This window comes from Triticum dicoccoides, chromosome 2A (genome assembly GCF_002162155.2).
Source record: "Triticum dicoccoides isolate Atlit2015 ecotype Zavitan chromosome 2A, WEW_v2.0, whole genome shotgun sequence".
Classification (NCBI taxonomy): Eukaryota; Viridiplantae; Streptophyta; class Magnoliopsida; order Poales; family Poaceae; genus Triticum; species Triticum dicoccoides.
This window is the reverse complement of record NC_041382.1, coordinates 167,830,194-167,843,855: the sequence shown is the minus strand read 5'-3', so window position 1 is coordinate 167,843,855 and position 13,662 is coordinate 167,830,194. Positions and strand designations below refer to the sequence as shown.

The 13,662-nt window shown below is 44.7% G+C and overlaps 3 protein-coding genes across 3 annotated transcripts; 2 read left to right on the top strand and 1 right to left on the bottom strand.

Moving 5' to 3' along the window:
* Positions 1–1,595: 1,595 nt before the first annotated feature.
* LOC119354022 (protein EFFECTOR OF TRANSCRIPTION 2-like) lies at positions 1,596–4,646 on the top strand. Its single transcript, XM_037620729.1, has 3 exons — positions 1,596–1,845; positions 2,065–2,427; positions 3,206–4,646. Exons 1-3 carry the CDS (start codon positions 1,765–1,767, stop codon positions 4,409–4,411), a joined length of 1,650 nt encoding a protein of 549 aa, XP_037476626.1. The 5' UTR covers positions 1,596–1,764; the 3' UTR covers positions 4,412–4,646.
* A 200-nt stretch (positions 4,647–4,846) lies between these two features.
* Positions 4,847–5,619, top strand: LOC119359209. Its single transcript, XM_037625505.1, has one exon. It carries the CDS (start codon positions 4,938–4,940, stop codon positions 5,466–5,468), a length of 531 nt encoding a protein of 176 aa, XP_037481402.1. The 5' UTR covers positions 4,847–4,937; the 3' UTR covers positions 5,469–5,619.
* Positions 5,620–6,199: 580 nt separating this feature from the next.
* Positions 6,200–13,299, bottom strand: LOC119354021 (SUMO-activating enzyme subunit 2-like). Its single transcript, XM_037620728.1, has 11 exons — positions 13,112–13,299; positions 12,847–12,936; positions 12,095–12,178; positions 11,774–11,992; positions 9,916–10,017; positions 8,442–8,882; positions 8,132–8,361; positions 7,839–7,932; positions 7,569–7,751; positions 7,308–7,405; positions 6,200–6,813 (listed from the first exon to the last, which is right to left on the bottom strand). Exons 1-11 carry the CDS (start codon positions 13,154–13,156, stop codon positions 6,510–6,512), a joined length of 1,890 nt encoding a protein of 629 aa, XP_037476625.1. The 5' UTR covers positions 13,157–13,299; the 3' UTR covers positions 6,200–6,509.
* Positions 13,300–13,662: the final 363 nt, after the last annotated feature.

Here is a 13,662-nt window from a genome sequence, read left to right as displayed (position 1 = left end):
GGTTTTCGGGCGGCAGTGGTGCGATGCACAGCGACGAGGCGATGGGGACGGCGTCGAGGGGGTTTCGTCCCCGATCCAGATTTGGATCGAGAGACGGGGAACGTGGGAGCGAGTGGGGGGAATGGTGCGTTGGGGGTTAGGGTTTGGTCGCCCAGGGGTTATGGGGGAGTGGGGGGCGGCCTGGGCCTGTGGCCGAATGGGCCGGCCTGCTGGGCCGAAACCCAGTGGGGGCCTTTCTCTCTTTCCCTTTTTTTGTTTGTTTCTGTTTTTTTGTAGTTTCTTTTGTTTTATTTACTTTTAGTTTTATAAAATATACCATTAGCCCCTAAATTAGTATTTATAAACACTCTATTGCCACATTAATTTCTCATACCTAATAAAATAGTTTAATGTTTTAATATTTATAAAATGCATCTAATTATTTGTATAAGCCACTGTTTTATTTAGTTTAGTGCTTTTAATTATTTTATAAAAATGTGATCCTCCACCATAATTACCTAAGCATTATTTGCCACCTCTAGAACATTTTAATTTTGATGTTTGAAAACTTTACCGTTTGACTTGATTTTGAATTTTTGAATTCGAACGGGATTGAACCATCATGAGATTTACAACAGTAAGAGTGGTGACGTGGCATCATTAGCAGAGGTTACTGTAGCTTGATTATCCGGGCGTCACACCTGCGCAGATCACTTCACCAACACTGTCACCATGCCGTTGTGTTGACGGAACTCATCTACTTCCTCGACACCTTACTGGATCAAGAAGGCTAGGGCGTCATCGCGCTGGACGTATGCAGAACTCGGAGGTGTCGTACGTTCGGTGCTTGATCGGTCGGATCTAGAAGAAATTCGACTACATCAAACGCGTTGTCAAACGCTTCCGCTTTCGATCTACGAGGGTACGTGGACACACTCTCCACCTCTCGTTGCTATGCATCTTCTAGATAGATCTTGCGTGAGCCTAGGAAAAAAATTTAAATTGCATGCTACATTTCCCAACAAGATCAATATTGAGATCGGTGGCCACCACTACAACAAAGTATACTACCTAGCTGATGGTATCTATCCTAAGTGGACTACTCTTGTGAAGACAATCCCCAACCATGTAGGAGAGAAGAGGAAGAGATTTTTCCAAGAGCAACAAAGTGTTAGGAAGGATGTGAAGCATGCCTTTGGTGTTCTTCAATTTTGATGGGGCATCGTTCGGTATTCTGGTAGAATTTGAAGCACCAAGAAGTTGTGGGAGTGATGAGTACTTGTGTGATCATGCACAGTATGATCGTAGAGAATGAGCGTCCGGATGATATCTACGACCAAGGGTTTTAGTTTCAATGTGAAAATGGTGTGCTTGAGCATGGAAGAGCAGCAATATTTACACAGTTCATTGAATTTCATCATCAAATACGTGATCGGGAAACTCATACTTAACTGCAGGCAATCAATGAACGTATCGTCTATTTTTCTTTCAAATGGTTGAGACAATTGAACATTTATTTGTCGTGTAAAGTATAAGATATTTATTTGATTGTCAAACTATGAGTTGCTCTGAGCCGCATCTGTGTGAACGGCTGGACCGATCCCGACCGAGGGATAGAGCCCGGCTAGGGTCGGAACGCGCCGATGCGTGCCTAGTCCAAAATTCCAAATCAGGCCGGGATTTTCGAAAGACGACAGCCCCTCTCCCGGCGGTGATGCGACCGGCGGCGGCGCTGAGCCTACCTGCCAGACACCAGAGAGCACGCTAGGCAAGGGCGGCCTAGCGATGCCTTTGGTCGCCGCCGCCAGACTGAAGCGGGAGGACTGCCCCCGCACCAAACACGACTCCCTCTTCTCCCCGTGGAAGGTGCGTGCGTGCTCCCCCCTCTCTGCTTGCCATCTGCTACTGGCCGCGGCCGCCGCGAGCTTTCCTGATTGGAACGTAGTTGACGAGATCCGGCCCGTGGCATCCATCCATACTGCTACGCGATTTCCACCCCGCGCCTCAGATTCAAATTCTAGGGTCGGATTGTAAAATCTTGGGTTCTTGATTCTAGCTTGATTTGCTCCTGAATTCTCTTCGCAGGTTCTTGTCGGGCCGTCGGACTGGGAGGACCACTCCGCCGGCAAGGAGGGGGTCCAGAGGTATCACACACGCAACCTCCCGGACAACTTCCCTGGCCTCTACGAGCTGGGCGTTGCAAGGCCTTCCTATGATGGTGTCAGGGCTCGCAGAAATCGATCAGTTGTCGTCGTGGTGGTGTACCTCGGGCAGGCCGATAATGTCAGGGCGAGGCTCCAGCAGTACGGACGGACAGGGTCACACCTGGACGCCGGGAATCCATTGGCTACTGTCGGTAAAGCTGAGGTGAACACGTTCACGGCAGGACCTGGATTGTTCAGGGAAGTCTTCTCCAGAGGTTACTCCGTGATGTTTCGATGTGCGCTGGTAAGTGTTTTCATGCTTGTTTTCCACTTCTTAAGATGAGAAGGGGTTTGTTGAACTGTCATACACAAGTGTGCTCTAACACACCAATGATGTCTCATAGTTTGATGATATACGAGTACACGCATCTATTGTGTCTGAGAGTTATTAAAATATGTCAATCCAGGCTGCAAGTTCTCGTGCCCTTTAGGTTTAAGAACAGCATCATAGCCTCCTGCAAAGTAGTTACTTGGTCTTCTTCTGTGTTGATAATGTGTCGAAGACTTCCTTTTGAAGTTTCTGCAAATTCTCATACTCATGCTGTTCAAATTTGCATATAAGAGTGTCGTGTTAATATGTCCTTTCCTTTGAAGTTTGAACCCTTGCTAATGTTTTTAGTTATAAAGTATACATGTTGGCTGTTTGGTGCAGACATACTACATATACTCTATTAATCCATGAGTAGTCTTGTCTTAACTGTTTCCACAATATTGCCTTCAGCACCGAATGGACTGTAGTTGGTACCTGGCAATATGCATAACCTAATTAAATCATGCACACTGTTCATGGAAATTGATTTGTACGCATTTACCTAGCCATATTTGGTAAGTAGTGGTTTGAAGTGAGTATGTGAAATCTTCCTTCGAAAGTGATGTATGAAGGGAGATCCATAACAATGCTTCTTAGTAGCTTGTACAGAAACAGAACAGATCATTTTTATCTCTAGCCGTTTGTATTGTGATTATGTTGAAAATATACTTGCCATTGTGCCTAATGTCTTCGTTACTGTGGGCAAAAACAGATGGGTTCCAAAAAAGCAGCTGAGAAGACTGAAGCTCAGCTACTGGGAGTATTTGATTATGCATGGAACAAACTTCAGAATGGTGCGTGCCGTCGCGAAGAAATACTGCTCAAGTTAGAACAGGGAAGCCATAGATTATCTTTGCTTGGCAGAGTTCGGCACTTAAAACAGAGGGTGTTTGGAGAGAAAGCAGGTATAAAGATTAACAGTACTGGGTCTGTTGAGATTTCATCTGGCAGTATGAAAAATATGCTTCCAAGAGTCCGCACGTTTGTCGGCTTCAGACCTCGTTTAGTTAACTCTGGTGACGATTTGAACGAGGCAATTGATATTCACCGGAAATGCACACCTCAGGCCAATACTGCTGGTAATAAACAAGCACATAGAAGGTCTGAAGGATACAAGGTGAAAAAGGTCGATGTTATTGAACGGCGAACTGCGCCGATAAGAGAAGCCGAAGCTGTTTGTGGAGTAATGCTAGAAGATGGTTCTTCTTGTCTGGAGGACCCATTGGAAGGAAGGAAGAGGTGTGAGTTGCACAAAGGTAGAAGAGTCAGAGTCGCATACAGTCACAAAGTATCTTCTTCTAGCTCCACTTGCCCAGTTGCTATTCCAACTGTTGAATCTATACCTCAACAAACTGCTAATCCAAGCAAACCTGATCAAGCATGGCAAACCAGTGCAGACCAGTCCAAAAATCTGTCGACAAATGCTAAAGAACCATCACTGCAAAGGAGCAGCTTGGAAGCAAAGGAGATGAAAATCGGAGAAGCTCCTACAGAAGATGAAGCATATGGAACCTCCCATGCAGAATCTCAGTTCCACCAAGATGAGCCTGTTGGAAGAAAGTGGTTTGAGCTGCTCAAAGCACAGAAATCAGCCAGCGCACCATCGTTGAGAGGCCAAGGATGTCAGACAAGAGAAGCAAACGACAACGCATCAGCCATATGTGGAGCAGTGACAGATAATGGGTACTGCAAACTGGCACCAGTGGCAGGAAGGGAAAGATGCGAGGAGCACAGAGGAATTGAGGTCACTGGTGCTTCATCGGCACCATGTTCCGGAAGGTCGGGATGGCCATCTGTCTGTGGAGCTCGAGCATCCGATGGTTCACCTTGCAAGAATCAGCCAATCGCGGGGAGGAAGAGATGTGCGTTGCACAAAGGTCAAAGAGCGTGCTGCGCCTCCACGCCATCCGTCAAATAAAAACATTGCCCCATTGATCCTGTTGTGTGTTGTAATAGCATTTCTGATACAGATTTTGAAGTTGCTGTTTATTCAATTTTACAAGGTGTTGATTTGTTGTTCGTGTTGTAAACAACATTGTTGATGATAGATCATAGGAAAGTGTAACACAAATTGTTGATGAAATTTTGGGAGAGCTATGGACGTATGGATAATTGGATTTGCTGATGGAATGTTGGAGAACAATTTGATTTTGCCTGTGACCACCCTCTGAGCATTATATGCACTCTTGATTTCTGGATAACACGATTTTGAGCTTATACTTTGCACATTGGTTCATCTTTTTTTCTTTAGGTATGCAGATTAGTTAATCTTTATCTATGAAGCAGAGCAATTACCTCTAAAACCTGCAGATAGAACACACGTGTCAGGCGGGTAGACGTCATCCTTGTGCCGTTGCGCCTCCGCCTATTTGGGGCCTCCAAAATCAAAAGGGAACATCCGAGGACGCGAGCCCCCTCCCCTCCGCTCGACTCCGCGGATCACTATGCTCCCGCCGCAACTCCCCGGACCCGCCGGGCACCTCCCGCTCGCCCTTGCCGTCACCGCCTCCTTCGCCATCAGCTGCAGCGGCCGCTCCCGCCGCCGCCGCCGTGCGAAGCCCAAGCCCATCGTGTTCCCGCCCCCGCCTCTCCGCCGCCTGGTCTCCTCCTCCCTCCGCCGCCTCCTCCCGCGCCCGCGCCCTCTCCGCGGCGGATGGCTCGGGCGAAGGGGGAGGCGGAAGGCGCCCGCCGAGGACGTGGTGCTGCTCGTCCTCTCCCTGGCCCTGGGCGACAGGCTCGCCGTCCTCGCGGAGGCCTGGCGCGCGTCGGGGCTGGGCCAGGCGCTCGGCATCTGGGCGGCGGTGTGGGGAGGAGCGAGGAGGAGGAAGAGGACGAGCGGGCTCCGGAGGCTCGCGGCGCTGCTGCTCGGGATCGCGTTCTGCGCGCTCGCGTCGCATTTCAGAGGGGCGGCGTTCCTGGAAGGCCTCCGGAAGACGGGCGGCGGCCGGAAATTAGCGCGGACTTTCCTGCACTGATTGATTTAGTTTCCCTGTTCGATTTCTTGAGGATGCATTTGCCCGAAACGGCGTCAGAATTGTAGGTTTCCTTGTGCGGATGGATTGTGTGTTGCGGCTGCTGTTCTGCTGGAAGGCATTCTGTTGGCGTCCTGATGAACTGGACTGTTGATTTGGAGCATCTTGTTCGTCTGGTTTTGCTTGCTGAGATGGAAAGCGTCAACGAGCGAACTTGTTCATCTGTTGCATTGGGTATGTGTATTACTCTCTCCGTTCCGAATTACTTGTCTTATATTTGTCTAAATACGATGCATCTAGCACTCTAGATACATCCGTATCTAGACAAATTCAAGACAAGTAATTCGGAACGGAGGGAGTTCTAAAATGGCAGTTCAGTTGTTTGCTGCCGCAAATGGTAGTTTGGAGATTTTTCTTAGAATCAACTCTTGATCTTGGCAAATTGGATGCAGATTGTTTGATTTTTTACCAGGGAACTGTTAAAAGAAACAAAACATAACCGAAATGCGAACGATTCGGTGGGATGAGGTGGGCCGGTGGCATTTCGAAGAACTTCTTCGGGACAACATTGACAGTTTCTTCAAAGAAGATATTTTTCCTTTAAAACTGCCACCATTTGATCTCATCAGCAACTAAAACAGCCAGCAAGATCTCGCGCGTTTGAGCTCAAGAAAAAGCATTCGCTTGTCATTCCCCTTCCAGCTGAAGTTCCCCCGACAACATTACCAATACGATACAGAAAGAAGAGCAAAAATTATAATCCATTCTCCTTAGCAGAGAAACACAATTTTACCCTTACAGCTGACTGTCAGCAGGGCATTAGTCGCTCCTGTGCCTACAAACTCAACTACAAATTACATTCCTACGGCGCGGTATCTAAAGCCAAAAAATATGTCCCAGGGGTAGTCACTGATAGCTCAATATCATCATCAGCACATCACCACATAGATAAGTTACCAAAGATGCTACGTTGGAACAATGAGTTAGCCATGACAGCAGGGGTCAACAGCTATTATCTCTAGACGAGCAAGACAGGATCGACTGCTATTGCAATCTCTTTTTCTTGATTAACGCTGGGTTCCCGTCAAGCATCACACAATCATCATCGTCTTCAACAACCTGAGCACTACTGGATGCATCACAGTTTTCCTTTGTTTCCAACAGTTCATCCAGCTTGCGCTTCATCCCAGGTTTAGATGGATCCTCAACGGTGTCATCAGTGGCATGCGCACTGGATGAAGAAGCTGCCGACTTGCTCTCCCCGTTACTATTAATCTGTTTCTCCACCGGAGCAGACCATCCAGATAAAACCATTCCGTCAGGCTCTTTCTCCTCGTCAAACTCTTCCCTGCATGGATCACAGAAGAAATTAAGCTCTAGTTGTTGACAGAGGTACTGAAGTGAAAAAGTATGCATATGACAGAAATACAGTATTCAGGTCACATTTGCGTCTGCTAGAGCAATCTATCCATGTATATGAGGTATGATATTAAGCATGGAATGTGTGAAGAACATTACATGATAAAACCAATTTGTATGTGAAAACATTTTGTAAAACAACGTCAGTTTTAGCATCATGCTACCACTCTGGGACAGTGGGAAATCATCAGCTAACTTTAATTAGCAAAATTGTATGAAGGTGCTCTATGTATATTGTATAAATCTACAACCAGTTTTTATTGCACAAGAGTCGTCATAACTAATACTCGTACTTTATAAACGCTGTTGGAACTTGGAAGGCAAGGGGAACCCAATAATTTTATATACGATGCAAACATCCAGCTAAGGCATAGTTTTAGAAGACATAACTGGCATTAATACAAGGAAAATACGGATATGAACCTGTGCTTGATGTTGATGCTGCATGACAGCTCCTGCTGGAAATCCTCAACGGTAAGCTTTGTACCATTAATAACTGGAGCTGGCAGTTCGGCCAAGACCTGTAATAGTTGATCAACACCAAGCTGGCAATAAATATATTGTAATCGAAAATATGGAAACACGAGGGCCACAGACTAGAAAGGGGACAAATGACATGGGAGTGCATTGTTCCGTTGGCCCTTGCCTTGAACATGAAACATTATGAGTATACGAGGATAGTACCTTCTCAAGGTTTAAAGCATAGTTTGCAGCCTCGTCTTCCTCTAAGCCATCGCCATCCTCAAAAACAAGTGTAGAGCCAATCATTACCAACGGTAGGTTCATTCCAAGTTTGCTTTTTATAATCTTGTCGATAACCTCCTTAAGCTTTGTGACCTTAGTGTTAACATCCAGCAGAAGAGGGGTCTGATGCATTCAGTTTTAGTTTCATGTCAGATACAAAAGATGGGACTAACATATAAGAACCGAGACATCTTAGACAGTGCAAAATACCTCAGAGCAGACATAGCATGATGTATTAGGTTCAAAAGGTTCTACAGGCATCAGGAGCAACTTCTTTGTAGGATGTTCAAGACAATATGTCATTCTGTAACATGTGAAAAATGAAGTTACAGTATTTACTGTATTGCCGGTGAGATAGGCACAGAAATGCATGAATAGCATATGATACCATGTAAAAAGGGGTGCCAGAAAAGTCGCAACAGCAGCACTCTTTTCGAACTACCATATCCAGAAAGCAGGTAAACTGAACTGTAACAACAGCAGCACAAATTAAGTATAGTCACCTGTAGTTCTTGTAATCATCCCGGAGAACTTTGATTGCTTCGATAACAATGAGACCAGCTACTATAGCATTTGTTGTTGCCACAGCATGAACTATGTTTCCAGCAACACCTTTAGCTTCAAATAGGCTATGTAGTGGTATACCAAAAGAGTGAGCTCTGATATTAGCCGCAGCAGTAACAAACTCAACTGCTAACTGGTCATCCTTGTCAAAAACCAAGTTCCCTATTTCCTGAGATCAGAAAAAACGAATCATATACAAAAAAAATATTTCTTAAAAGTTTACAGAACTTGAACTTAACATATACAGACCTTCTCTCTTTTCTCAAAAAACAATTTAAAAGCCTCCAAAAGCACTCTTGAATTTTCAGCCAGAGTCCATATCTCTTGAGGATTTGTAAGACCTAAAGATGCCATAGCAGAAGGCTCTTCATGATCATTACTGCAGTCCCGCGAGCTACCATTTTGCTTTACTGCTTCAGGTAATGTGTCTCTAATGTATACTGGATTTGGTCTTCTCCGATTCTTCCAGGTTTCTTCATTCTCTAAGGCAACTTCGATATTATAACCAAATACATGATCATAAATCCTCTGAGCATACTGATCAAGATCTTCATCAACATCCCTTTCAAAGACATCTGACTTTGAACTGCTGCCATCTTTTGAATGCACATTAAGGTCATTATCTTGGTTCTTATCACCAAATAGCTTAGCAAAAAGAAGCTCCTTTGCCCAAACAATGCAATGAACAAACTGCAAAAAGGAAATTAAATAATGCCATTAAAGCTCGTTGTGTGTTTTGAAAAATATTTCAAAATTTACCAAGTAAAAAATGTTGATACTTCAAATACTAATTACATGAGAACTGTGACTACCAAAAGCAAGCAAATGAATGTTTGTTAGAATGTATCTTCTGTGCATTAAACTCACATTTTGAGGATTCCAAGATATGCAGCATTCATAAATGATACTGCAGTAAAGCAAAATGGATGTATCTAGATGTATTTCAATGCTAGATACATCTGTTTGAGCGACAAGTAACTCGGGATGGAGGGAGTACTCCCTCCGTCCAGGTTTATTAGGCCTCTCAGCCACAATACTACGTCCCGATTTATAAGGCCCTTCTAATTAATTTTCTTGAAATCAAACTCATTCAGTTCCAGAGGACCGAGGGAAATTAACTAGCCCATTGCATGCAGCGACCTAAACAGACGCATGCGCTTCTCCTAGTCTTCAGATTGGCCATGCTAACGGCCAAGCATCAGCATGCGCGTGAACTCTGGGCTGCTGGCTGGATTACCTAGAGTGTGCATTAAATTACGTGGCTACCAAAACGTACGTCACAATTAAACACTGGAAATTTTCACCTTAATCAAGGCCAGTCACTAGGTTCCTTGGTCCTGCCAATCTTGTCTCCGGGCCCAATAAACCCGGACAGAGGGAGTACAATATTAGGCAACTAGGTCGAACAGCATCCAGTTTAAATGACTTTTCTTGCAAGGTTCCATCAGAACTAATCCAAGAAACAAAGGCCGAATAAATAAGCTTATTTCTAGATATAAACAGGGTTACAGGGGTATGAAGCCATTAATAATTTAATACAAAAAATACTAACTAACTATATAAGAAATATTCCTTCCCACATTAAACAAAACTAACTATGCATATTAAGAACATACAAACCAACATGATACTTAGCCTCAGAAGAAATAGCAGAACTTAAATAATATCACAATAAGAAAAGCAGACATGAAAATAATCAACATGCAGAGGCAAAAAGAGGAACCTTTGATGGAGTGCTTGTAATTGTGCAGACTGGATATGATTTTGGGATAGGCTTAGGTTGGCATTCATAGCATTCTGTTTTACCCTTGACATGAACGGTAACCTGCAAAATAGAATGACAATTGCTTTTAGTAAAGCATTAACTTGACCTATTCAGCAGAGAGCCAGACTCCTTGATTAGTTCAGTGACCGTGAAACATTGGTTGAAACATTGGTTTCACAGTTGACAGATGCGCTATAAATAACGAGTATGTTTAAAACAAGAGAGAAGTGCATATTACACCCCTCAACTCTAGCCCCAGTCTAATACACACCCCCCAACTTCAATACCGTCTAGTTTACACCCCCCAACTCACAAAACCAGGCGGAATTCAACCTTCCCCTCCCCGTTGACCGGTTTTGACCTGTTGACTGGGTGAACAGTAAATTCAAAAGAAATACAAATTAAAAAATAATAATTTCATTTTTTCACCGGGTGAACAATAAATTCAAAAAAGTTCAAAATAAAAATAAAAATTCAAAAAAATTGATTTTTAATTTTTTTGATATTTTGTTAGGTGAGCAGTAAATTCAAAAAAAATAAAAAAAATTCTGAATTATTTTTGCATGGATGATGTTTGATTGCGTGATGTTCGTTCCAATTTTCAGCTTGTTCGGACATCTGAGTAGCTCTCAGCAAAAAAGACAAATATGACGTCTATGAAACAGTTAACAGTTTGGGATTTTTTTTGTTGAGAGACCACTGAAATGTCCAAACAAGCTGAAATTGGCACGGACATCATGCGCTGAAAAATCGTCCATGCAAAAATAATTATTTTTTTGGAGAAATTAGTATTTTTTTCTTGAATTTTATTTCCAACTTTTTTTTGAATTTACTGTTCATGTGTTGAAGAAACAAAAGAATTTTTTGATTTTTTTTAGTTACTATTCACCAGTCAACTGGGACAAAACCGGTCAACGGGGAGGAGAGGGTTGAATTCCGCCTAGTTTTGAGAGTTGGGGGTGTAAACTAGACGGTATTGGAGTTGGGGGTGTATATTAGACTAGGGCTAGAGTTGAGGGGTGTAATATGCACTTCTCTCTTAAAACAACAGTGAGGTACAGAAAACTTGTTTTATACCAAGCAGTTTAGGCCTGGCCACTAAATGGCATGCATTTATATCAAAATAACACTTGAGTTTTGGCAATTGATGTACATGATCAAATGTTGACTCATATTGCATGCTCGTGGCACAACTATTTGATGTACAAGTTTCCAGATTATGTCTCTTATTCGGCTCTTATTTTTCAGCTTCAAGTCAACTACAAAATGCAATGATATGTACACGACTATCAAACAAATGTCAACCATATGCAAAGCATACACAAAATATAGCATAAATACCAGCACGACATGCTGCGGGTTGTATATAGGATTTAAATTCGGCATTTTTTTAAAGCATGCATAAGCAGCTCTTGTGGAAGAGAGTGGGCAGATGCCTACTTTCTGTTATACATGTGAGCTTATATACACCCAGAAGGTCCAGTTTCAAAATGACAATGCATTTCTGCATGTGTCCTTACGTAATTGTGCAAAGGCCCAGACCAAACATTTAGCCATGTTATCAGAAAGTACACGATGGCCATCTCAAGTGGAAGGTTGTACACCTAGGGTAAATATTACTGCTATCTTACTAAGAAAATGAAAAGGGACCACCAGCGGTTAGCACACTGGCCAACAATCAAATATCATGGAATACCTTGTAGCAGGAGTACTACAAGCAAAATACAAAAGACAAACATAACAATACCCACAGGCATTAGTGACAAGGGAGATGCAAAGATAAAGAGACAAAAACCATGATATTTGGTCAACTGACCTGTCCGAGAAACCCAGTGGTCCCACTCTCAACCAATGGAACTTCAGCAGCAAGGCAGAGGCGATTCACATGTCGTCTAGCATCCAAGTTATCAAGGCCATTCAAAACTACATTAAACTGCTTGAAAAAGTCAACATTGAACTGGGCATCCTTAACATTTGCATGGTGTGATTCTATATTGATGTTTGGCCTAAATTTCAGAATAGCATCACGAGCAACCTGACAAAATCAATGGTGGAAACATCATAAGCAGGCATCAATTATGAAGAAGTCCCCAAGATAACTATACCCATCATATGTTCATGTAGAAAATATACTTACATGGGCTTTTGACTGTCCCACATGACTCTTCCGAAACAAAAACTGTCTGTTCAGATTGCTGACCTCAATTGTGTCCAAGTCAATCTGCATAATAAAAGCAGCAAGATGAACCATTTCATAAGTGTGTCAAGCAAATTGATTTGTGTAGCTCTGGTTGCCTGAACAAGGATTACTCCCTGCCTGTTTTAAAACTATTTTGCATACAAGGTACATCAACCTCAAGGAAGTACCGCGAAGATATCACCTTTCATGACAGTGCATAAAACATGAGCCAACTGGGCTCGCCCTATGCACAATGAAATTTTTGACAAAACAACACACCTTTGTCTGTAACTTTGATACAAATGACACACTTTGCGGCCATTGACTATATGTAAGTGACAACAAGTGTGTCATTTTATCAAAAGCCAAACAAAGGTGTGTTATCAAATTCCTAATGCACAATCTAAGAAGGCAGTACCAGCGCCATAAAATCAATACAATCACGCCAGCGCAGATGCAAGTAAGCGCAGCCTAGAGGAAAACCTTGGATAGATTAGCTGCAGAAGCAGTTTATGCATCTATTTTTCAGCTTCAAGTCAACGCTAACACCATCACAGATCCCGCTACCGACAAAGAGACGCACCGGCCATCCACCGCGGTGCTGCCGACAACAGCTAATGTGCAAGCTAGATTCGAACTAAACCTAGGCGCGGTGTCAACAAAGGGCGCCGAAGCAAGGGGCCATGTAGTATAGTAGATAACAAACTTACGACGTGGATGTCCCTGAAGCCCGAGAGCGCGAGGGTCTTGAGGAGCTCGCACCCGATGCCTCCAGCCCCGACCATCAGAACCTTCGCCGCCTGCGCACAAAGCGAACACCGGCACCAACCGTACGGACCGAATCAGGCGCCGAAATCCCAGGAACAGGAAGGGGGGGAAAGAACACGGGCCGCGGAGATCCCCACGAGCGCCCGCGGCGGCGGGAGCACGGGGGACGGGGCGGGGCGGAGGGAGAGGGCTGGCGGCGGGGCCTACCTTGACGGCCTCCTCCGAGGAGGCGGGGGCGGCGGCGGAGGCCATGGGGGAGGGGGCGCCGGCGGAGGCGAGGGTTTTGAGGCGCCGAGGGTTTGGTTTGGGTGGGAAAGGAATTTGGGGGAGGGAGATTTGGGAGGAGGGGAGGGGGGAGATGGAGGAAGGGGAGGGAGGCTTTGATGAGGTGAGGCGGGTCGCGTCGCGTCGCGTCGTTCCGCACCCGGAGGGGGGAACGGGAGGAAAGGAAGCGTCGTGGAAATTGAGGGGTCCGTCGCGCTGCCGCGGCTGGTGGTCAGTTGCGCGGCCTGGTTGCAGCCTTGCAGGACGACGGGACGGTTGGACTGGATGGATGGATATGCTACGATCTGTGGGCGGGCGGGCGGTGGGGCCTGCTGGGAGCCTTTTGGGAACTGCCGGTTGACCTTCGGCTTTTGAATCTCTGCTCCCTCTAGTCTTTTTCTTTTGCTCAAACAGAAATGCTCACATAGAAGGGGCTTCTTTCTGGAATTTAGGGTCTATTTTGGTTTGAATATTCAGCTAGCAATATTGGAGGA

Excerpts from the sequence above, each read along its gene's own strand:
- LOC119354022 (XM_037620729.1), top strand. The coding sequence starts at position 1,765 with ATGCCTTTGGTCGCCGCCGCCAGACTGAAGCGGGAGGACTGCCCCCGC. Across the intron at positions 1,846-2,064 it reads CCCTCTTCTCCCCGTGGAAG|GTTCTTGTCGGGCCGTCGGA; the intron begins GTGCGTGCGTGC and ends TTCTCTTCGCAG. Across the intron at positions 2,428-3,205 it reads TGATGTTTCGATGTGCGCTG|ATGGGTTCCAAAAAAGCAGC; the intron begins GTAAGTGTTTTC and ends GGGCAAAAACAG.
- LOC119359209 (XM_037625505.1), top strand. The coding sequence starts at position 4,938 with ATGCTCCCGCCGCAACTCCCCGGACCCGCCGGGCACCTCCCGCTCGCC.
- LOC119354021 (XM_037620728.1), bottom strand. The coding sequence starts at position 13,156 with ATGGCCTCCGCCGCCGCCCCCGCCTCCTCGGAGGAGGCCGTCAAG. Across the intron at positions 8,883-9,915 it reads TTACAAGCACTCCATCAAAG|TTTGTTCATTGCATTGTTTG; the intron begins GTTCCTCTTTTT and ends TCCTTTTTGCAG. Across the intron at positions 7,752-7,838 it reads CATGCTATGTCTGCTCTGAG|ACCCCTCTTCTGCTGGATGT; the intron begins GTATTTTGCACT and ends TGAATGCATCAG.